Source organism: Callospermophilus lateralis, chromosome 11 (genome assembly GCF_048772815.1).
Source record: "Callospermophilus lateralis isolate mCalLat2 chromosome 11, mCalLat2.hap1, whole genome shotgun sequence".
Lineage (NCBI taxonomy): Eukaryota > Metazoa > Chordata > Mammalia > Rodentia > Sciuridae > Callospermophilus > Callospermophilus lateralis.
The window spans coordinates 51,699,823-51,713,537 of record NC_135315.1 but is presented as its reverse complement, the minus strand read 5'-3'; the positions used below and the strand labels follow the sequence as shown (position 1 = coordinate 51,713,537).

At 44.3% G+C, this 13,715-nt stretch overlaps 1 protein-coding gene and 4 non-coding genes across 5 annotated transcripts; 1 reads left to right on the top strand and 4 right to left on the bottom strand.

Annotated features, from left to right (window-relative positions):
• The first annotated feature begins 1,437 nt into the window (after positions 1–1,437).
• Positions 1,438–3,422, top strand: Borcs6 (BLOC-1 related complex subunit 6). Its single transcript, XM_076869850.1, has one exon. It carries the CDS (start codon positions 1,634–1,636, stop codon positions 2,708–2,710), a length of 1,077 nt encoding a protein of 358 aa, XP_076725965.1. The 5' UTR covers positions 1,438–1,633; the 3' UTR covers positions 2,711–3,422.
• A 642-nt stretch (positions 3,423–4,064) lies between these two features.
• Trnai-aau (transfer RNA isoleucine (anticodon AAU)) lies at positions 4,065–4,138 on the bottom strand. The gene has a single exon. It is a non-coding gene; the product is annotated as a tRNA-Ile (tRNA).
• A 363-nt stretch (positions 4,139–4,501) lies between these two features.
• Positions 4,502–4,575, bottom strand: Trnat-agu (transfer RNA threonine (anticodon AGU)). Its single transcript has one exon. It is a non-coding gene; the product is annotated as a tRNA-Thr (tRNA).
• A 270-nt stretch (positions 4,576–4,845) lies between these two features.
• Positions 4,846–4,927, bottom strand: Trnas-gcu (transfer RNA serine (anticodon GCU)). The gene has a single exon. It is a non-coding gene; the product is annotated as a tRNA-Ser (tRNA).
• Positions 4,928–5,353: 426 nt separating this feature from the next.
• On the bottom strand, positions 5,354–5,425 carry Trnaw-cca (transfer RNA tryptophan (anticodon CCA)). The gene has a single exon. It is a non-coding gene; the product is annotated as a tRNA-Trp (tRNA).
• Between the last annotated feature and the right edge of the window lie 8,290 nt (positions 5,426–13,715).

Below are 13,715 nucleotides of genomic sequence, written 5' to 3'. Positions count from 1 at the left end.
ATGAAAGGTCGGCTATAGGGGTAGGAAGAATAGTAGAATGAAGTGGACATTATGACCCTATGTGCATTTATGAATAAATGACCAGTGTGATTCTACATCATGTACAACCAGAAGAATGAGAAGTTATACTCCATTTATGTATGACTTGTCAAAGTGCATTCTACTGTCATGTTATCTAATTAGAACAAATAAAGAAAAAATGAAAGGAATACAAGAACAGAATAAAGAAATTCAGGGGACTGCAAACTGCAAAGGACAATGTTGGTGCTGGCAAAAAGCAGGAGTAAAGATTCTATAGTGACATTATCTGAGGAGATTGTGTGAAATTTTCACAAAAGGATTAGTAAACCATAAAAAATATATTTTTGAAAAAAGGAACATTCATATCCATTATCAACTAAGGAGTGTTAGTGAGATGTTTTTAATAAACACCAGTGTCTCAGGGTCTTAGTTATATTTTCCAATGTCTGCTGTACTATTGCACTTGAAAGAAATCTCTGTTTCCTAACAGGAACTACAGGGCCCCTCCCTGCATGAGGTAGCCTGTGCCTGTTTCTTCGGTTTGTGGTTCTAAATCCTTCCCCTTGATCTTTTTTTTTTTTTCCCCCAAATGTCTCCTGCCCACTCCATCCCCATTTCCTTGAATATGTCAATCTTCCTCCGACCCCCTGAGATTTAGCACAACTCTTCCTTTTGCCGGGAAGGTGGCTTGCTCTTTGCGTTTCTTTTCAGTCAAATGTCTTCTCATCAAAGAGGTCTTGCTTTACTCCTTATCTAAACTAGTGCCTGTCCAGTCATCACAACCCTTTATATCCTAAAAAAAAGTACCTAGGGAGGGGTTTGGACGTGTATGTGTAGCTCAGTGACAGAACATGCTTATCATGCACAAGGCTCTGGATTTGATCTCCACACCAAAGCAAAATAAGTGCTTATCAGAATTTGTGATATTCTCGTTTGAATTTTACCTTGGGACAAAATCACACATCATCGTCCAGTGGGAGAGACAGAAAACACAGGAATGCCAAAAGTACGGGAAAGCCCATGGGCCCCTGAATCGCTGTCCACAATGAGTTGCTCTGGGCAGTTCATCAGCTAGGTCTGTCAACCCAGGACAATAGAACCAATTATTCATACTCTGCTGAGAATTCTGGTTGTATTTTTCTTGGTCAGGTGGGTACGATTCAATCCCTAGGATCCAAGCAAGATATACTGTTTCCATTCCAAGGGTCTCGGGGAACCCCGAGTCTGGTCCTTACTTGGTGAGTTTGCTAAGTAATAATTATAAACGGGACAATTATGGGCGGAAAGAGAGCTGCACTCCTTCAGGGCTCCGGTATTTCGGAACCTTAATCTTGAAGACCTGCCCCTTCAACTTTCTGAAAGGGCGGGGCAACGAGAGCAGCTGTCACCTCCTTCCCTACACCCGTCTGGCTCTCGTGTGTGTTCAGATGTTCAATAACAGCTCTTCTTCCGGGACTTCCTGGTCACCACAACCAATCAAAGTGTTCTTCCTGTCCAACCATTGTCAGTTTGGGGCCAATCAGCGCGGCTCTACTAACGCCCCTTAAAGGCGCCGCGGCTGCCTCCTGAGCCCCGGCGGACCAATTCCTCCGTTCCGGCCCCCACCCGCAGTATGGAGTCGTCTCGGGGGCGGCCCGGGTCGGAGGCGGACCTTCTAGCTCTAGCGGAACAGCAGGCCGCGATTTTCTGCGGTGGGCCGGGTGGAACGCCCTCTAAGCCACCCTCAGGCCTGAGGGTGTCTGGGGAGGAAGAGGCCAAGAACGTTGGGGGCGCGAGCCGCCAACCCAGGTCGTCCCCGAAGACTTCGAGCAGCAGCATAGTCCGCCGGCTGGAACCGGAGGCTTGGAAAAACGAGCCCGGCCCCCGAGCGACGCGGTCTGGGAGCCGGAGCCGCCGCGGGGAGCCAGGTCCCGAGTACGACCCGAACCTGTCCTCCCGACCCAAGGATCCTAAGCCGTCCGAGGACAAGCCTGCATCCGAGAGGATCGACCGTCGAGGGAGCCCGGGAGGCGTCGAAATGAATATGGAACAGCCGCAGCAGGAAGAGGAAGACATTGACGAGGAGGCGGCAGCGGCCGGCAGGGCTAGCCGCTCGTTCTCCAGCCGCCTTCAGGACAGCCGCAGTCTGGACGGGCTCAGTGGGGCGTGCGGAGGCGCGGGGTCCGCAGGGGGTGCGGAGTCCGGCGCGGGCGGCGGACGCCGTGCCACTATTTCCAGTCCCCTGGAGCTCGAGGGCACTGTGAGCCGCCACGGAGACCTCACTCACTTTGTCGCTAACAACCTGCAACTCAAGATCCGTCTGAGCGGCGTCGCTCCGCCCCTTCCCCCTGCTCCAGTGCGTCCCTGCCTAGCACCGGCACCCACTCCTACCATCCCGCCCATCGACCCTGACGTGCTGCGGGATCTGGAACGGCTGAGTCGCGATCTGGGCAGCCGGGTGGACCGCCTGCTTCGCGGGCTGGGTGGTGCGGTGCAGGAGCTGACAGCGCTGAGCGTGGGCTGCATTCAGACCTACCGCGATGCGGTGGACTCCTTAGGCGAAGCCGTGGACATGAGTATTAAGGGCATGTACACCCTGCTGGCGCGTTGCGAGGAGCTGGAGAGGGCTCTGCAGCCGGTTCAGGGGCTGGCGCGCCAAGTCCGAGACATCCGACGCACTCTGGAGGTGTTGGAGGCCCTGTGCAAGTGACCTGGAGAGATGAAGAGGCGGGGCCTAGCCCTGGCAGGGCCCAGCTGGATCCTAAGGACTCTTCCAGGAGCCTTGGTGGGAACTGCCCGCTGTGGGAAGACCTGGGTGTTGGAGGTTCTTCCAAATGCGTTTAGCTGGCCCGTGCCCTCTCGAAGGGTCTTAGGGAGGTGTATAAGGGGGAAGTTCTCCTGGTGGGATGGGATGTTGCCTTGCTTCTATTCAGTTGGCCATCTGTAGCTACCCTGTTCTTTCCAACTCTCCTCCCTAGCTAGAACACCAAGCCTGGGAACCCAGAGTCTTAGTCTCGGTTTGAGAGTGGGAACATGATTCCCATACAAGATCACAAAAAGGGAACAGAGGAGACCCAGCCCCATTGTGGCCATCCTGACTCCGGTGGCCACATCTCAGGTTTCAGGGGTTTTGGGAGCTTGAGTGGCCCCTGGCCACACACCATGCAGGCAAGAATGGATACCTGCAGATGTTTAACCAGCTGCTTCTGCCCTTTGGTTCCCTACAAAACCACTTCCCCAGCCAGAACTGGGGTGGTGTGAAGAGGAATACATTGCATGGTGGAGGGTAAAGTGGGAGGTGTCTCACTGCTCTCAGGGTTCAGGTTCAATTGTTGCTGGTATTGAAGTCCACCTGTTGTGGAATGTTCTGATCCGTTTTGGCTTTCTGAGTTTTTGTGGAATTAAAGTGCTGCTGCTGCTAAGGCTGAGGCTGCATCTCTGTGGGGTGGAAGGATTCCATTATCCAAAGGAATGGGAATATGAGGGTCATGGAGCTACCCTTGGAGTGGGGGCTGAGAATGGGGTGTGGGTCCCAGATTGGATGGGAAAGGATATGGGGGTTCCTGCTATAGGCAGCAGATCTGCGGGGAAATGTGAAACAGATAATCACACACAGGGGGCCAGAGAATGCAAGCAAGATTCTCTTGAAGAGGGGAAGCAATTATCTTCTTAGGTCTTAATGGACAGGCAGGGGCTGGCTGCTGGACATCTTGCCTGTGGAGTAACATGGGGAATACTTGACAGCGCTATTCCTGACCATTTGCCATACTCTGCTGATCGTGTCCAAATGTAATTATTTGAGACAATTTTGTCCCAATTCTTGGCAGTCTTCTGTTTACAGAACACAAACTAAGGTCGCCGTACACATTATAGGGATGAAATTTAGGTATAACAGAAAGAACTCATTTTCTCTGTATGTTCAAATTATCCAAAATGAACTAAACTAGAGTAGGTTTTGGGTATGAAATAGTCCCAGGTCCACGACATCGCTTTCCTTGTTTACCATTTCCCTCTTAGAAAATATTAAGCACAGTGATTGCCTTCCTGGCAAAACTATACCAACCTGGCCCGTACGGGGATCGAACCCGCGACCTTGGCGTTATTAGCACCACGCTCTAACCAACTGAGCTAACCGGCCACTTGACAAGCAGCTGAGAAAGTAAAGTTACATGAAGAGTTATTACTGGTCATTTGTTCTAGGAAACTTTCAGGATACAACTGCTTTATAAAACAAAAAAGTTGACCAGCTGAGCACTTATGCAAGTTAACAGCCAAACTGCTATACTGACAAACACAGGTGATACGACTACTGAAGCAACGGCTTCAGGATCAGGCATAAATGTGATGGGCACCAGGAGGAGCCTCAAAATAGAATTTGCCTGGTAGCGCCTAGAAGAAGGGGCTCAATGAACGTAGAGGAAATGAATATGGAGAGCTAGTCCATAAGGGACCATAACTCTTGCAAGGTCTGATATTTGTTTCAAAATACAAGAGACTAGGGAGGCACCGCTGGGATTCGAACCCAGGATCTCCTGTTTACTAGACAGGCGCTTTAACCAACTAAGCCACGGCGCCGGCCGAAGGTATGCATAGCCTTACTTTCCTGGCCAGGTCAATTCTGTACCAGGTAAATATAATGGTTTAATAATTTTTACAGTGCAGGAAATTGTAGTACAGAAGTTTATAATTTTTACAGTGCAGGAAATTGTAGTACAGAAGTTTCTCCGGGGAGAGAAAGAATGCAGGGGTGGTGCTGAAACATTGAATCTAGGCCGATGAAAGGAGGTAAGGGAAATTCTTACCTACACATTACAAAATTAAACGCAGATCTTGATAATCGCGAACCGACGAGGATGGGATTCGAACCCACGCGTGCAGAGCACAATGGATTAGCAGTCCATCGCCTTAACCACTCGGCCACCTCGTCTGTGTAGAAAGTCACTGCCTTCTTCTCTCTGGGAACTGAACTCTCTCCTGTTTTTACTCCTGCTGCTGGATTATGGTTGTTACAAAGAGAACACATTTACAGGAATCCTGCCCATCCCCACCAACAGATTTCACAAAGACCCAGCCATACCCTCAGGTACGCGAGTGCTCACCTTTCTTCCTTCTAGGCTGAGTAGTCGAGAGCTGAATCTGTCTCTGGGAGCCCCCTTGTCACAGAATTTTCTGGATCGACTGCAAAAAAAAAAATCCCAGCGAAATCACAAGGGTCCTTGGACGGGTTGGCCACGGAATTTCTTACCAGAAGCCTTCTCCTTCCCTCTCCTTTAAGAGAAGTTTCTTCTCCGAGTACTGTAATTGGATCAAAATTGAAAGCAGGGTTAAACCAAAGCAACTTTAGAAAAGCAACTGACCCCGACGTGATTTGAACACGCAACCTTCTGATCTGGAGTCAGACGCGCTACCGTTGCGCCACGAGGCCGGTCGGCCACAACGCTGGACAGGTCCTTTCATGACCATTGTACAGCTGGGCAGCCGACAAATGGAGATTGATAGACTGGAGTCGAAAAGCTTTACTGCGTTTCTAAAAACCCTAGGACTGGAACAAAGCTTCTTGAGCAGAACCGCGCCGGCAGCACCCAACAGAACAATAGACTCGGCCTCATGACCGAGTCCGAGGTGAAGATCTCCGAGCTCATCAAATGGGATATCAGAGCTCATAGTCCAACGGGGACGGAACTAAGTAGAACAAATTAAAGGAACGAGATGGAGCCGTGCCAGAAAAGGTGGGCGATCAATTCCTTCAGCAAGACTCAGATTCCCCATTAACAGTGTTTGGAGGCTTCCAAAATACCGAGCCCAGTCCATGGGTTCAGAGATTTTAACTTAACTCATGCAGAAAAGAACCATGGTATTTAATACTTTTGCAAAAATTGGTGCTCAAAATGTTTGAGGCATAGTTTATAATGAGAAGATCTTAAGTGTGTATTTTGATAAGTGTAGAGACATAAATTCACCCAATGCAACCCGAAATCCTTTTAAAATTGAGGGCATTTCCATCAGTCCAGAAGGTTATCCCATAAACGTTTCTTCTCAGTGGATCCACAACCCTCCTTCCCGGGGAACCACTGTTCCGGTTTCCATCACCATAAACATCTGTATTTTTTAAAGCTCCCCAAGTGAGACAGGGCTGAGAACTTCTAAAGAGGGATACCCCAAACTGGAAGAGACCCCGTTTGCTTCCTGAAGGAAGAGTTCAACAGGCCAAATGGGGAAGGAGGTCATACTGTATCTCACCTCTGCCCTTCTGACCCTCATTCCTGCACAGCAGCTCTCTAAAAAATTATCAAGGACACAGAGGTGTCAAAGCCCACAGATGCTTCCCCAGCCTGGCCTTACCTGATTTCCAACAACTTCTCTAAGAGCACACTTCTTTGATTGTCTTGGCACTGGGCTATTGGTCTTGACCTCCCCAACCAGTCTCTCTTTTTCTGTTCTTAAGTCCTTGTTTTTGTCAGGGTTTAGTCTTCTGTCCTCATGCTACAAATGTTCCCTAGCTTTTGCTGTCACTTCTATGTTCAGGGCTCTTGAATCCCACCTCCACCTCTGGATCCAAATGTCTAGTGCTTACTGGATACCTCCAGTTGATTGTGTCATCTCTCCTTCTCAGTCCTTCTGCACTTTCTCTGAGTGGCCAATATGAGGCAGAAAAACTCATCTTTGACTCTTCCTTCTCCCACATATCCCATTTCTAGTCACCAAGTCCTGCCATTTCCTTAGTAATTCTCATGTCAGTCCCCTTTTCCCATTCCCATTGACCCCTTGGCCAGTCTTGCTGGCTTATAGTTACACACTCCTCTCTGACCACTTTGCCTCCAGAATAGTCAAAGATTATCATCTTTTAAAAATGCAAACATGGCGGTTGGGGTTGTAGCTTAGTGGTAAAGTGCTTACCTAGCGTGGGTGTGGCACTGGATTCCAGTTTAGCACCACATAAAAATAAATAAAATAAAGGCATTTTGTCCCATCTACAACTTTAATTTTTTTTTTTTTTTAATGCAAACATGCTTCTGTCTCTCATTGGCTTAAAATCAGTCTCAGCTGGGGAGGTGGCACATGCTTGCAATCTCAACAATTTGGGAGGCTACAGCAGGGATGATTGCAAATTCAAAAACAGCCTGAGCAATTTAGGAACGCCCTAAGCAATTTAGTGAGACCCTATCTAAAAATAAAAAAAGGGCTGTAATTGTGGCTCAGTGGTTAAGTCTTCCTGGGTTCAATCCCAGGTACAAAAAAAAAAAAAAAAAAAAAAAAAAAAAATCAAGAGTCTCATCACCTTTGGGATTAAGTCTTACTTTCTTGTGTGGACCCACAGAGTCAAACAACAGAGTCCTACTGTTTGGGCTCTGGAACCTGGATGCCAGGGCTTATACATAGGTTTTACTACTTGTAGCTGTGTAGTTTGTGCTGCTTTTTTAGCCTCCCTGAGTCTATCTAGAAAGTGGTAAGATTCAAATATAATGCTACTAGTCTATTTGCTACTCAGTATTCAGATCCTGGCTGGTAATAATCCTTCAATTATTATTGTTAGTAGTAGTAGTAATATCTAATCTTTGCTTGATTTTTCAGCCACACATCCCTCACCTCCAATATTACAACTATACTGAATCTTTTTTTTTTTTTTTTTAACATGTGGAACCCCAGTGCATCACACATGCAAGGCTGACGCTGTACCGCTGAGGTACAGCCCCAGCCCAAGCAATTAATTTTTGTAGGTTGGTCTTACATCCGCTGACTTTTGTATTCATTTATTTATTCCAGGAGCTTTTTGATAGGTTCTTTTGAAATTTTCACATGGACAATAAAAGTAATCCATAAAAGTTAAAAGTGGGGCTGGAGTTGTAGCTCAGTGGTAGAGCACGTGCCCAGCACATGTGAGACACTAGGCTCCATCCTAGCAACACATAAAAACAAATAAATGGGGCTGGGGTTATGGCTCAGTGGTATTGCAGTCCTCTGGCATATGTAAGCCCTGGGTTTGATCCTGATCCTCAGCGCCACATAAAAATAAATAAATAAAATAAAGGTATTGTGGCCAACTATAACTAAAAAATAAAATTAAAAAAAAAATAACACAGAACCACTGAATTCAATGATATAAAAAGGTTTGTGGGATAACTATCAGAAGAATTATTTAAAGCAGTTGTTTTGATTGTTCATTCCTGTTAAAATAGACTTTAAGGATAAGACAAATCAAAAAATAATAACAGCTCTGTGGCACACTCCTGTAATCCCAGTAACCTGGGAGGCTGAGGCGGAGGATCAAGGTTCAAAGACAGCCTCAGCAACAGTGAGGATCTAAGCAATTTGGTGAGACCCTGTCTCTAAATAAAACACAAAATAGGGCTGTGATATGAAAGTGTCCCTAAATTCAATCCCTAGGGAAAAAAAAAATTGTAAGTATGAACTCAAGATGTATTTTCTCTTTAAAAAAGATAAAAAAGCATTTCTTAATGTTGTTTTAAAAAATGACCTAGAGACAATCATCAATCCAGCAGCAAAGAGCACCCCTACTGCTCAAATACTATTTCCTGTCCCTGAAATGAATCATTCCAGATGTGGGAAAGGTAAAGGGCTATAGATAGAATGTCTTGTCATATCAGATAGCAAGGAAACTATTGAACATGGTAATGTCATGACAATAATTCAGGGACCTGCAACAGAGGACATTTTCAAGAAACTAAAAAAGCAAAACAAAAAAGGCAAACAACTCAGTTTAAAAATGGTCAGAGAGGTGGGGGGGAATTGGGGTTGGGGTTGTGGCTAAGTAGTGGAGCGCTTTAGCACTCACCCAGGCACATAAAAATAAAGGTATTGTGTACAACTACAATTAAAAAATAAATAATTTTTTAAAAATGGTCAGAGGACTTGAATACACATTCCTCCAAAACCAACAACAAAAACCCCACAAATGGCCAATAACCACATGCAAAGATGCTCAACATCATCCATCACTAATGAAATAAAATTAAAACCACACTGTACAATATAACCAGGACCTGGTGGTTTAGGCCTTTAATCCCAGCTACCTGGGAGGCTGAGGCAGGAGATAGAAAGTTCAAGGTCAGCCTCAGCAACTTATCCAGACCCTGTCTCAAAATAAAAAGCTAAGAACCTCTGGAGGTAGACTCAGTGATACAGCATCCCTGGGCTCAATTCCCAGTACAGTAAAAAAAAAAAAAAAAAAAAAAGCCACAATGTGCTGGATTACAGATGGTGCACATCTGTAATCCCAGCTCCTGGGGAAACTGAGGCAGGAGGATTGTGAGTTTGAAGGTTCAACTTAATGAGACCCTGTCTTTAAAGAAAATAAAAAGAACTGGGAATGAAGCTCAGCACTAGAGCACTAGCATGCAAGAGAATTTTCAATTCCCAGTACTACAAAAAAAAAAAAAAAATAGGGGCTGGGGTTGGGGCTCAGTGGTAGAGCACTTGCCTGGCACCTGTAAGGCACTGGGTTCTATCTTTAGCAACACATAAAAAATAAATAAATAGATAGATAAATAAATAAATAAACTCACAATGTTAGCACTTCACACCCACTAGGATGGCTAGAATTTAAGAAGGAAAGGAAGAAGAAAAAAGAAAGAAGGTAAGTCTTAATAAATATGTGGAGAAACTTAAACCTTCACATATTGCTGGTGGAAATGTAAAATGGTACAATCACTGTGGAAAACAATTTGCCAGTTACTCAAAAAGTTAAACAGAGTTGCCATGTGACCTAGAAATTCTACTCTGATGTTTATTCCTCAAAGAACTAAAAACAGGTACTCAAATACCTGTACATGATCACAGTAGCACTATTCACAGTAGCCTAAAGGCAGAAACAAATCCAACATCCAACTGATGAATGGCTTAAATAAATAAAGTGTGATCACATGCATGCATAGAATGTTATTCAGCCATCAAGAGGAATGAAATACTGACACACTATGTGTATGAATCTTAAAAACAACACGCTGGGTGGTGTGCAGGGGCTCATGCCTGCAAGCCCAGCTACTCCTATAGTCCCGGAGACTCCAGAGGCTAAGGCAGGAGGATCACAAGTTTGAGGACAATTTGGGCAATTTAGTGAGACCCTATCTCAAGATAAAAAAATAAAAAGGGGGGGGGATTAAGGGATTTTGGATTGTGCAGAGGGGAGTGAGGGGAGGGAAGCAGGCTATGGAGATGGGCTATGGAGATGGGAAGGAGAGAGCAATGATGGACATGATTACCCTATATACACGTATGACTACACTGATTCCCCCTACTTCACTGTAAGTTCTTAGCTCCAATCTGGTCTAAGCCTCAACCTGTCCTTTCTAGATAATTCTGGGTGTTTCTCATTCATCTTCTGCTTCAAATCTTAAAATCTATTCTCCACTGGGTATGGTGGTGCATGTCTGTAATCCCAGCAAATCAGGAGGCTGAGACAGGAGGATCCTGAGTCCAAAGCCAGTCTCAGCAAAAGCAAGGCACTAAGCAACTCAGTGAGACCCACTCTCTAAATAAAATTCAAAAATAGAATAGAGCTGGGGATGTGGCTCAGTGGTCTAGTGTCTCTGAGTTCAGATACCCAAATAAAATAAAATATAAAAAAGAAATAAAAAATTAAATAAAAATAAAAATTAAAAGGAGCTGGGATATAGCTCAGTATTTCAGTACCCCTGGGTTTTCTTCCTCTTTCATCACTAGGCTTCAGAAACACTAGTTTCCTTTCTGTTTAACAAACACACTTGGCTCATTCCCACCACCTTTGCACTTGTTGTTCTCTCTGACTAAAATGCTCTTTCCCCAGATATTCACATAGCTGGCTGTCTTCATTTTATTCAGGGACCTTGGAAAATTTTGCAAAAGCAAGTCTAAAATTTTCTTCACTCTTGCCCTATGACACAGCCTCCTTCTTTTGATAAACTGTGACCAGGGGAACTCAGCCTGGGTTTTTTATTCCTAGGAGAAAATGCGTATATGTTTCTGACAAAGGGAAAAAAAACACAAACTCTTCAGTTTTTATATCTTTTCTATATCCTAAGAAAGTTTGCATATTTTCTATACTGTTAATTTCTGTGATGGAAGATAAGAGACATGCATGGCTCATTGTAAATTAGGTGTATCAGTGTCACTCATTTTTGGAGTCAAATGGCAACAAGGTCAATGCAAAAGAGAAAAGCAATTTTGTCCACTGTAGGAGATGAGGGCAATTTGAAATTATTTTCAGAACTTTGAATGGGATCCACAGTCAAGAAGAGAAATTTCTTAACACACTAAAGTTGAAGAACCTGTGTGGGTAATATTCGATTTTCACAGTTTTTATTTTATAGGATAAAGATAATTTTGGTGATCACACTGCCTCCATTATAAGGGAAAGGTTGTGCTGCCTTCTAAAGAGGTGGTTTTATATGAAAATGTCTTTAAATAATTTCAATATACAGGAATTTGGGGTAAGTTCAATGGAAGAGCACTTGCTTAGCGTGTTTGAGGCCCTGGATTTTACCCTCAGTATTGCAAGGAAAAAGAGTTTCAATATACAAGAGTTGAAAATATAGGGTCCCTCAATGCTAGAAATCATTCCTTTGTTTTATAATGTTATTTCGTGTCTCAATAATGATACTACATAAGACTCAGAAGGGAGGCTGAGATGTACCTCAATGTTAGGTTGCATCATGTGCAAGGCCCTAGATTTAATTCTCAGCACCAAGGGGGGCAAAAAGAATAAAACATTTTTAAATTTTATTTTTAAATTTATGTATTTATGTATTTATTTATATTACTGGGGATTGAACCAAGGATTGCTCTGCCACTGAGCTACATTTATTATTTTTTGAGACAAAGTCTCACTAAGTTGTCCAGGCTAGCCCCACACTTGGGATGTCCTGCCTCAGCCTTCTGAGTTGCTGAGATTACATTTGTGAGCCACTGCACCCAACCTCAATTTTTTAGAAAAGTAATTCAATTTACAGAAAAACTGCAAAAATAATACAAAGATTTTCTTCACTCTTGCCCTATGACACAGCCTCCTTCTTTTGATAAACTGTGACCAGGGGAGCTCACTCAGACCATGTTTTTTTCATCATTGTCTTTCCATCTCATTATATTTTTTTCTGAGCCATTTGAGAGTAATTTTTTCTGAGCCCATTTGCTCCTTAAGTACTTTAGTGTTTATGTTCTAAAGCCAGTGCAATAATCAAAAATCAGGAAACTGCAACTGAGGGAGCTCAGTGATACCGTACTTGCCTAGCAAGGATACAAGGATACAAGAGGGGTTTGATCCTCAGCACCACAAAACAAATAAGTGAGGAAAGTAACACTAATGCAATACTATATTGTAAGCTACAAACCTTATTGAAAAATTGTCAATTGTTCCAATAGTGTCCTTTATAATAAAAGAAAAAAAATTTTTTTTCCCTAATTCAGGATCTCATGTTAAAGTTGTGATGTCAAATTTGACATTTCTTTTTAGATTCCCTTGACTTGGAAGAGCTCCTCAGTCTTTTCATTCATGACCTTCACCAAAAGGCTTTGATCTTTTTTCTGGGGGTTGAACTCAGGGGCACTCAATCACTGAGCCACATCCCAGCCCGCTTTTGTATTTTATTTAAAGACAGGGTCTCTATGAGTTGCTTAGCACCTCACTGTTGCTGAGACTTGGCTTTGAACTTGTGACCCTCCTGCCTCAGTCTCCTGAGCTGCTGGGATTACAGGCCTATGTGTCCAGCAAAAGCTTTGAATTTTTTAGAAATTCTAATTTTTTTCACCCTTATTATTTTTGGGGGGTCTTGAGAGTCAGAAACACATTTCTTCTCATTTTTGGCCTGATTCCCTAAAACACAGTTTAAGGACAAATCTCCATTTTCAAAGAACCTTGCTTGGATCATATTATTCTAATATTTTCCTTTAACATTTTATTTATAGCACCTTTTACCTTGTGGGTTTGCTATTTGCATACATGTTTGTGGTTTACCTCTCTGCCTAGAATATAAACTAAAGGAAAGTAGGAACTTTTGTCTTGTTTGCCAATGAACTTCAAGAGCCCAGCACAGTGCCTGGCACTTATTAGATAGTCAATAAATATTTGTTGAATAAATGAATCAGAATGTCTCTTGGGTTTGTCATTTAGTCTGGTTTAAAGGCACTGAAAGGGAGTGGGGAGGTGAGCGATTGTTCTCCCGAAATAGGCTCAGAGGTCCCTTAAGGATGGGGCTCTAATGTGAACAAAGAACGTGGTGTGTCCCAATCCAGGACTAAAACACCCAGGTCACCCCGGGTGAACTAGGCTACACGAAATAATCACACAGAGACCTTTTTCTTTGGGTCCTGTGATGGCTCCTCTGATCTTAGGGGTCCATGGAAAGAGCGAGAGGAGCGGGTGCTGAACACTTACGGGGAAGAAGCCATTCAAATGAGGCAAGGGGTAGGATTACAAGGGAACTGGTGAGTGTAGCTCAACCCCTCAGGGTGCCGCCTACTCCTAGGGCCACGCTTTGTTATCCCTGCGAAGGAAAAGACCCCAGTCATGGCACTACCGCGCCGGAATACAGTGATCTTTCAGATGCCCCTGGTGCATCAGAATTTAAAGGTGCCTGCGTTTGGAGTGGCTCCCTACAGTGGTGAGAACTTTCCAATCCGCAGGGATTCCCCTTGAAGCCCAAAGGTTACTCTGGTCGTCCTTAGTAAGAGGTTCTTGGACAGTAGCTGGGCAACGCCGGGCATCCAACACCTCCAAGCGACAA